This window comes from Halyomorpha halys, unplaced genomic scaffold, assembly GCF_000696795.3.
Source record: "Halyomorpha halys isolate HHAL.00 unplaced genomic scaffold, Hhal_1.1 Scaffold504.1, whole genome shotgun sequence".
NCBI classification, from domain to species: Eukaryota; Metazoa; Arthropoda; class Insecta; order Hemiptera; family Pentatomidae; genus Halyomorpha; species Halyomorpha halys.
Window position 1 is genome coordinate 81,659 of NW_027105794.1, and position 10,610 is coordinate 92,268.

At 28.2% G+C, this 10,610-nt stretch overlaps 1 protein-coding gene across 1 annotated transcript in view; it reads left to right on the plus strand.

The window, feature by feature from the left end:
• The window catches only part of dre4 (SPT16 homolog, facilitates chromatin remodeling subunit dre4), a gene marked incomplete in the record, with an annotated part of 30,150 nt that extends 22,645 nt beyond the window's left edge, over nucleotides 1-7,505 (plus strand). Inside the window, 7 exon segments of the mRNA XM_067053524.1 lie at nucleotides 767-947; nucleotides 1,630-1,708; nucleotides 2,085-2,271; nucleotides 2,422-2,487; nucleotides 2,733-2,801; nucleotides 5,247-5,447; nucleotides 7,300-7,505. Of these exon segments, the coding sequence (XP_066909625.1) occupies nucleotides 767-947; nucleotides 1,630-1,708; nucleotides 2,085-2,271; nucleotides 2,422-2,487; nucleotides 2,733-2,801; nucleotides 5,247-5,447; nucleotides 7,300-7,306 (790 nt within the window).
• Between the last annotated feature and the right edge of the window lie 3,105 nt (nucleotides 7,506-10,610).

Here is a 10,610-nt window from a genome sequence, read left to right on the forward strand (position 1 = left end):
AACTACTTACAAAAGACTCATTTATATGATCATAATAAGGCCTATCTGGACTTATGGAGTTTAGCTTTAGAGCTTCACTAAACTATAGAATTTCTCTTGTATTCAATCCTTACAATCTAAAATCATTCGTAAACTCCTTAAGGCTCCCTACCTTGTCAAAAATCAAGTCATCCATGAGGACCTCAATGTTCCACGTGTTGTTGATTTGGCCAAATACCAATCCTTCTATGTTAAACTCACTAACCCGCTTGTTTTTAACCTTTCTTCTTCATTTCCTGATTACTCTTATGTTTCTGAAAAGAAGATGGCCTCAAGATTTTTTACTCTAAAAATTTTATTGGAGTTCTATCTAAGGATAGATTCTCCACAAGTCTGTGCCTTTGTATTACTCATATCACATCTAAGAGTTATATATATTTTTAATTCAGTTGTAAAAATCAATAAAGAAATTAAAAAAAAAAAATTCTATCAGTATCTGTTGTTGTTTATTAGGGTTTAACATCCTTTTCATATTCCAACTAGAATAGGTTAAGATTGCTTGTCCTTCAGGTTACTAACATCCTTTTCTAGCTGGAATGAGGTCAAACCTGTGGGTGCATTATATAATATAATTCAACTGAGGCCAGATTCAAACCTATATCATTTCATTAAAAAAAAAATAGATCAAAGTTATTTTTAATCTTTCTTCATCTAGTATAATAAATTTATATATAAACACAAATTTTATCTTTCTTACGAGATAATTGTTTCATTTTTTTTATTTTAGTTCATGTGATATCCGTTATTCAGAGGGTATACAATCTCTTAATTGGACCAAAATTATGAAAACAATTACTGATGATCCTGAGGGCTTTTTTGAACATGGTGGCTGGACTTTCCTTGATCCAGAAAGTGATGCTGAAGAAGCCGAAGATGATGATGATGAAGAGGAAGATGATGCGTATGAAGTAAGAATACTTATTACAACAAAGATATAATTTAAAACATTCTATATTATCTACCATTTTCTAATCCCAAAAATTCATGAGATTTTAATGTCTAGACTTTAAGTCGATTCTGCAGATTCAGTAATATAAAATTTGAAAAATATTAAAAATTAAATTATTATTTGAAGGGGTCCCTCTAAAATCATTGTAACCCAAATTTTTTTAAACTTTTCTTGGATACGAATAAGCGTCATACCTTTGACCGAATTAACATATTTTAAGGGGATGGTCAGGATTACAGTCAAGAACAAAAATTTTTCAACTATTTATTGATTTTGATACCCACAATGCAGGGTTTATCAGGGCTGTTGTAATGGGTGGAGATGCATACAAATAACCAAATGTGAAATGATTCTTTCTACTGTTGTAATGTAAAAAGAACCCGTTTTAGAAAGAACTGTCTATAACAGCCCTAATGAAGACGTACATTGTGGGTCGAAACGTTGGAAATCAATAAATAGTTTTCACTACTGTTGTTCCTCTTAACCGAGGCCCTGACCATCTACTTCTAATTCACATGTGCTCAATCATCTAAAATTATATTTTAAGTTTTTGTACATAAAGTGGCGAAGGCTTGTTTTACTTTTTAAATTATAAACAATTTATATTTCAAATATTTTCAATTAATTGTTTTTTATTCCAGCCATCTATTAGTGGGGATGAAGAAGAAAGTGAAGAGGATTCCGAATATTCAGAAGCATCTGAAGACAGTGGCACCGAAGGTAAATTTGACGTGGTCTACATTTTATCATTTATTTTACATTACTGAATTACATATTTTTGTCTGTATATGTGATTATATCACTTTAAATTTCATTTTTCTAGGATAACATTAATATAATCTAGTTTTGTTCATAAATCAAAATATATTCTTCATCCTATGTAAAATTCTTTTAATATTAAATAACGTATTCAATTATTAGTGAATCATGTTTACTAACTTCATAGCATTTCAATCCTAAAAGTCTGTTGTTAAGTGTATAGGCTTTACAAACCTCCCCTCAGGAAGAATTGGAAGATGATGTTAGTTGATTCCTACTTGTTTAGCAATCTCATGATATTAATTGTTTTTACACTTTTCTTGATTTATTGTTACAGAAGAACTGGGTAGTTCTGATGAATCTGGAAAAGATTGGTCTGATTTGGAAAGAGAGGCTGCTGAAGAGGATAGGGAAAAGGAAGATGATTTCGACGATGAGTATGCTAAAAGTAAAATTAAGCGTGGTGGAAAGGAGCGATATCCCAGCCCAAAGCGAGGGAAACATGATAAGCATGACAAATCAAGGTAATTATATATCAGATATTATCTATTTTCTGTAATTTAAGTCTATGATGTATTAACTTGATAAATTTATATTAGTTGATTTTATTATTTATGTTTTTAAGTTAGTATTTATTTATGTTATTAATTAATTTCTTTTTTTTTTTTATTAAGGCATAAAACATCATCCCCGGACAAAAAACACAAGAGTAGTTCAAATCACCACAAGTCCTCTCACAGGTAATCAAACAGCTGTTATTTTATTATTATTTATGCTTTTGTTGTTTCTTAGTTTCTCCCCTTCGAATATCTTCTCTCTCGCTCTCTCACTCTGGCTTGGGAATGACATTTCACTATTTACTTAACTTCTTAACCCTTTGCTGTACAAAGATGGTGGATGAATCTGATTTAAAAATAAATATTTAAAAATTGTATTGTTGTGTTTTAAAAAAAAAAATTTGTTCATTCTCATGCTGCTCGGATAGGCAAGATTTACATCACAAGAAAGATTCTTCTCATGACAAGAAGAAAGAATCTTCAGGAAAACACCAAAGGTTAGAATTTCTGATTGTATGCCTCATTATCTAAATGCTTAATTATAATGAATTATTGGTATTATTCTTGTTCAATGGAAGAAATATTATTAAAATCTTTGTTGGTACTTTTTGTTTACTTATTGTTTATCATGAAGCTCTTTTATGGGCATTTAATTAAGGTAATTTAATTTCGGTTATTATTCCAAATACTTATTCTAATCCACAATACTCCAATGTTTGCAATTCTCAAAAAATATCACTAATTTATACTTGTTCCTTGCTTAATCCATTTGACATAGAAGAAATCGGTCAAGGAGACTATCCCTCTGATAAAAACAGAATTTTTTTTTAAATTATATTATTTCAATTTCTTGAGACAAGGTAATTATGTATTAAATAAATCAAAACTTGTATCCTTTTTTGTCTCAACACTTTTTATTTTTCACCAGTCCAATGTTTCGGCCATTTTAGCCATCCTCGAGGACATCTTCAATTATAAATTCTTCCTCACATTAAATTTAGAATTACTTTTGCAGGCTATTCTGCCCAGGTCATTCATTAATTATAAGTTAAAAACCTTCAATTATAAATTCTTCCTCACATTAAATTTAGAATTACTTTTGCAGGCTATTCTGCCCAGGTCATTCTTTAATTATAAGTTAAAAGCCTATTTTTAAAATTTAAAATCATAAATATTTAATTCTTCGTATATAAGATTATCTACACAAATTCACTACCATATAAGATATTTAGTGTCATATGTTATATGGTAGTGAATTTGTGTGGATGATCTTATATATGAAGAATTAAATATTTATGATTCTAAATTTAAAAAATAGGCTTCTTTTAACTTATAATTAAAGAATGACCTTGGCAGAATAGCCTGCAAAAGTAACTCTAAATTTAATGTGAGAAAGAAATTATAATTGAAGATGTCCTTAAGGATGGCTAAAATGGCCGAAACGTTGGACTGGTGAAAAATAAAAAGTGTTGAGACAAAAAAGGATACAAGTTTTGATTTATTTAATAAAGATTTTTTTTTTTTTTTTTTAATTTGTTATGTTCAATATTTAATGTCTATTGAGTGGACAGTTCAAATTCGAAACTGATTTCACTGTTGGAAGCACAAACCCATCATAATGGTTAGATAAATATTACTTCAGTGACTGACGGTATTTTGGAACCAAGGCGGAATTGGTCTAGTGGCAGGTATGTCATTAGCAACAAATGTGTTAACAATAATTTTGTGTTCACCAACTATAAAATAATATACATATATTTTACGAGGAGAAGATGGTTGGGGGTGCAGTTAAAGAGAAACAGAAATAAGTTGGTGTAACCTATTTTAATAAACAGGATTTTATATATTTCTTAGATTTTATATATCATTAAATATTACCAAAAATAGGTTACACCAACTTATTTGTATTTCTCTTTGACCGCACCCCTAACCATCTTGTCCTCGTATGTCATCCACGGTCAACTGTCTCTCATAATAATTAATTACATATATTTCATTATTTCACTTATATAAACAAATAACACAAAATGTTAAATGAACCTGTTAGGTCGATGCTGATAACACTGACAACTTTTAATTATTTGCAGTTTAAGCAATGTGACTTCTAAATTTTTTAGTTACGGTATTATGAATAGACTTTTTAAAATGTTATCACTTGTTGTTATTTACTAGTATTTTGAGGAAGCATGTACCTCGTGAATTCTTTCTGATTATAATCATTTCGTAATAAGAATTCTCTACTCTGCCTGAAACTTTCTTTCAAATGAAGGAACTTCACATTCTTCAACAAGTAATTTAATCATGTTTCAGTACTTATGATAAGAAATCCTCTCCCTCCCAACATCAGCAAAACATTGTCCTGAATGTCTTCTTGACTCTATACTATCTCTCTTCTGAAGGGATACATATTTTTAGATATGAATATAAGATGGTCAGGGTTGCGGTAAAAAAAAAAGAACTAATAGTTCATAACTATTTTAATGTCCAACGTTTCGCCCCACTTTGTAGGGCTTCATCAGGGCTGTTCAAAGTGGGGCGAAACGTCGGACATTAAAATAGTTATGAACTATTAGTTCTTTTTTTTTATCGCAACCCTGACCATCTTCTTAAATTTATATTTTTACGGTCAACTAAATATTTTTAGATTTTTGTTTTGAATATGCTGATCACATATTCCTAAAACCTCACAAAATGTCTGCAATCATATTTACTTATGTTTCATGTCATTTTCACTTCTTATTCATTGTTGGAACAGAAATCAGTGATTTATTTTCTAATTCGTAAAAACTTATGTAGTAAAAAAAAAAAAAAAAGTTATGATTATTTTAAATTTAGTGGTTTAATTAATTTTGTTTTCTATATTATCAAGTGAGTAGTTTATTTAAGTCTAATTTAAAGGTAAAATTAGCTGATCAATTTTTTTTTTTTTTATCATTTTATAGCAGCCCATCGAAACACAAGGATAAGGATAAGGACAAGCACAGGGATAAGAGCAAATCCTCAAGCCATCACAGTAGTAGTGATAAGAAGCATAGCTCCTCAAGTAGTAATCACAAATCGTCGCATCATGACAAGCATAATGACAAGAAGAGGCACCATAGCAGCGGAAGCAGCAGTAAAGGAACTCCTTCCAAAAAGCCCAGGTATCTTATCTTAGCTCAAAAACAATATTCACATATTTATATTACATGAACACTATTTTATTAAAATATGTTCGAATGCAATATTTTATTAATTCATGAAACTTGGTTTCTTTTACAACTTCTTTCTATCTGAAACTGGCTTTTTGATTCCGTACATTTTAAAATTTTACTTGGGATAAGTAAATTCGTATGGATCATTTTTTGATTAGATAAGCTTATACTAAATACACATCCTCCTTTTTTATGAAAATTCATTTTAGGTGGCTTCATTAATTGTTTGGGAATCGAGTGGTTTTATAAGTTTTAGTTAAATTTAAGATATATGTTAATTACAATTTACTCTTCTATCTATACTTTTATTAATTAATTACATTAATATTAAAAATATATAGACTGTTATAGAAAGTCGTCAGATAAAAATGAAATAGAAATATGTTTACTTTAGAAGATATTTATTAGTTGACCTTATGTGAATAATGAAGGAATCTGAGTTGCGGTCAAAAACAGTAGCTCAAGAAACGTTTTATTATAAACCAGTAATTTATTTTATCATCAGCACTAAAAAACTATCATCTAGGAAGTAAACAATAAGTCTTTTTAGTTTAATTGCGAAACAAGAGCTTTCTACATCTTGTTTTTTAGCCCTGCAAAGTTGGGCAAAACATAAGTGTATAATAAATTGTTTTTGTTATATTTTGAGCTACCTCTTTTGATCGCTGACTGGACTATGTTACTCTAAAAATGTTTTTATAAATCTTAAAATATTCAAATTTCTTTTTTAAGTGTGTTTTTGACTTCAGTAGAACCGTGCTTTTTTTATTATATATTGTTTCTTTAATAGGATTTTTAATGTATTTATGATACCTATATCTTAATTTTGTTTAGTACTTTAATTTTTTACTTCTATTATTGGTGGGAGAAACTATTCCGGGTAGTGGGTTGTGAGGGATTCTTTTGCCAACACTTGGCGGTTATTTTGAAGTTGCTGCCCCCTGCTAACCAAGGTGGGAGTATCAAGATTCATTTCTCACGACCACCGGAAAACTGGGGATGAAAATTGGGTCCTGTACATTAATATTGTGAGGGGAAATGAAGTCCTGGGAAAAACGAAGTGACCCGCTATTAACGACTTTAAAAGCAGGATTACATCTGAAAAAGGTTATCCTGTACATTTGTTGGGATTGGAAAGGTGTCCTTTATTTTAAGCTCCTCCTGCCAAACCATACCATTAATTCTACAGTATACTGTGCCAAGTTGGAACAATTATAGGCAGCTGTTGAGCAAAAGCGTCCAGCATTGGCTAATCGCAAAGGCAGAGTTTTCCATCAAGATAACACCCGTCCTCATGTGTCTTCGCAGACCCGGCAGAAATTATTGGAGTTTGGCGGGGATGTTATCCCCCACTCTGTTCACCAGACCTTGCCCCAACAGATTTTTACTTATTTTGGGCTCTTTAAAACTCTCTTAAGGGGAAATATTTTGATTCACCCGAGAACTACAAAACGCACATAGATTTCATTGCGCAAAAATCTGAGAAGTTCTGGGAGGACGGAATTAAAAAATTACCTGAAAGATGGCAAAATGTAATAGATCAAAATGGGTCACAAAATTTAATAATCGATTAAAAATATTTACAAGAAACTGAAGTTTTTATTGAAATCATCAGTTAAAAACGCTATGAACTTATTTTACAACCCGATATGTTAGTTTGAGTTTCGAGTACTGTGAAGGGAGTAATGTAGCATGATCATAGAATCATCATCAAATTTTCAAGTTTGTTTTGCCTTTTTATTGCTATTATCATTATAATGAGATAAAGATTAACTTTTTTTTTTTTTTTTTTTTGTTTTAGAAAATAATTCAGCAAAGCTATCATTCCAAGGATTGCTGACCTGCCTCTGGGTGACAGGAGCTGCAAAGTGTATTTTGGATTTTTAATGTATTTATGTCTTAAGCTTTAAAGAGGGAAGATGTTTTTATGTTATGATAATTACATCTTTGAATCCAAAACAATTTTCGTAATTGTTAGTATATTTGTAAATATATGTAAGAGAGGTTTTTACATTGTTTAATTTCCAACTTCCAGAATATTTAATGAGTAATAAATGGGCAATTTCTTGTAAACCAATTTTGTGAACATATGGCTCACATTTTACATTTTTATATGTTGTGCTTGAAGGTTGCCTAACCTGGTCTCAGCACTTACCAGTTGTACATTTGATGACTTTTCATTTATTTTGTACCTTATTTTTTTTCTCCTTCTCACAAGGTGTTAGATCGGATGAAATTATTGTTTTTTCTTTCTTTTATTTGTAAAATCTATTTTTTATACATGTTCCTTTAAATCAGTAGTGATAATTATTTGAGTAGAATAGACTTCTTAAACTGTTGGTTGTTGTAAATGTCTCACATTTCAACAATTTGATAATATTACAGTTTTTACAACTGGTAATGTTTTGTAAATTTAATCATGTACTTCATTGTTATTATAATTTTTGTATTAAGTTGAAATATTTATGGCATTGTTTATTCCATTCCTTTATTTTTATTCAATTATTATTCAGTGTTTGTGCACTCTGTTATGCATGAGTTATATTGAAAATTTGGATTTAATTTTTATAATTAGTTATTATAAAGAAGTTTACCACAAGTCAATTAAGATATTTAAAGTCCCCAATATTTTTAAGAGTTAAACCTACCATCTGTGTGACCCACCTGTTTTGAAAATAACATTAAAAAAAAAAGAAAAGAGAGAAAAAAGTATATAATTCTGTGTTTATTTATGTTTGTTCAAGTTTAATGGGAAGAATGTGTGAAATTCACCCTTTTGTTCTGTTTTTTCTGAGAAATACAAACTTTTACACTGTATTGAAGATCGTCGGAAGGGATTATAATAACATTTTATGTCTGTCCCTTAATCCATTGAACACGCAATGTTTTGAGTTTCGTAGATGACTGGTATAGGATATAATGTAACAGTGAATATATATTGCAATATTTTTTGTTATATAAATAATATCTTATTTTCATTCTAAAAGAATTATAAATTAACCAAATATTATTATTACAGTTAAATCGACTTTGTATTAAATAAATCAATTTATTAGATCAACCTTCAATATACCTTAATTTTATTATCAGGGTTATTTAGTAATAAAAATATAATTAAATCCGACCACAAAATACTTCTTAAATCAAAAATAAACTCAAATTATAATAATTCCTACAAATTTTAACGTTAATTAAAATTTAGATTTATTGCTATTTGATTCCAGGAATATTTGGAACATAGAAAAAATTATTCTGTTATATATATGTTTATATAAGAATTGTTATTTTCTTTATGAATAAAACAACATAAATATTAAATAAGAGAAACTAATCTAATAAATAAATATAAATTACAATATATTAAAAGTTATTAAATAGTCGTTTTAGTATTACATTTGAAGTCTTTGTGCTTCAATCCAGTTGAGATCAATTTTATTTGGTTTAAAACTTATGACATCATGACCCTGGTCACTATATTTGGTTTCAATATTAGACAGTTCATTTACATCTTGTGAAAATAACTTAGTTTAAATTTTAACTTATATAATAACTTAAAAAGATAAAAAGTTATTAATTGTACCATTTATTGTAAACATCATATTTAAACTCATAATACATCCATTTAAATCAAGGATTAGTAGACAAATGGCACTCATCTATTCATCAAGCATGACACTGAAAACTTGACATGGTTAAAATATAATGATTTAAATTTTTTTTCATTTTAATATCACTCTGTCACATTTTTATGTTCAATAATAAGTTTTGAACATTTTTAGTCTTTAAAAACTTTAGCTATTTCATATACTTGAAATATCAATTTTTATAAGCTATGGTAATCGGTGTATATTATCAAACAAATAACCAACCCTTATATAGAGATTTACATTAGCAGGCAGTGTTCCAGTGACCTTCAGAAATTTTATTTTGAAAATAGCATTATTTAAAATTTTTAGATTTACAATTCAAAATGTTTAAACAACATAAAAATTCATCAAATAAATGTTATTTATCTATATAATTAAAATTCTAAGTAATACATATAATAAGCCTATATATTAAGGAAATTATTTATAAATCGTAAACGATTCTTAATTTAGAACAGACATAAATTATATATATTTTTTTAAAATCTAAAACAAACTAATCAATCTATATACACAAAATCAATAATATTTTATTTTTCTTATGGAATTAACTAATATTTTCATGTTTGAGTATTATTTTTTTATATAACTTTTTACCAATGTCCTTTTACTTTTAATGGCAAAAGTCAACATTTTTAGTTTTGTTTTATTATAAAGTATCACTAAAATGTATATATATTTCCTGTTACATTTGGGGAAAAAAAAGTAGGTAAGGTTGTTTTCCAGGTAGAACAATGGCATAAAATTGAAGCATTAATTCAGTTCAAATGTGTTTTCTGTTATTATGCATAGCTATAAATTAAGTTATAGGCTTGAGGTATTTGTATGTTTATCAAGTTGGTGTTGAAGAAATGTTTTGAGGGGTTCCCAACTTTTATTTTTTCATAGTTTTTGAGGCCTTGTGCACCTCTACGGCCGCTCCAAATTGGGTTTGAGATTTTTATGTAAATTTAGTTAGTTACTTTTAAAGATTAATAAACAAATTAATTAACTTTTAATTTTTTTTTTTAAAACAAAAATAAAGGGAAAATATGCTTTTTTTTTTTTACAAAAAGGTAATTTTATAATTTAGGATGATTGTTAGCTACTTACACTTCTCTAAGTATTTCATATTGTCTCTAACTGCAACCTTGGAAAATAGTTGCTAATTCCTTTTCTAAAATTATGTTTGTTGAGTAATTATCCATGTGCTGACAATATTATTAGATGTAGATAAAAGAGCAATAAAAAACAATAATATGCATAAGATTGGAAGTAAGTGATGAATGTTTAATATTTTATGGTTTAGACGTTAATATTTATGTACTGTATCTACAGTATTTTGAGAAAGTTTCTAAACATTACTTTCATTTATTGGCTACAATTTTATTGAACACATCCTTGTCTTTTCAATGTATTTTAATTTTAATTGTTAATATTAATTCAGATAGTTGGAAAACATGATTACCTTAAATTAAATATTTAT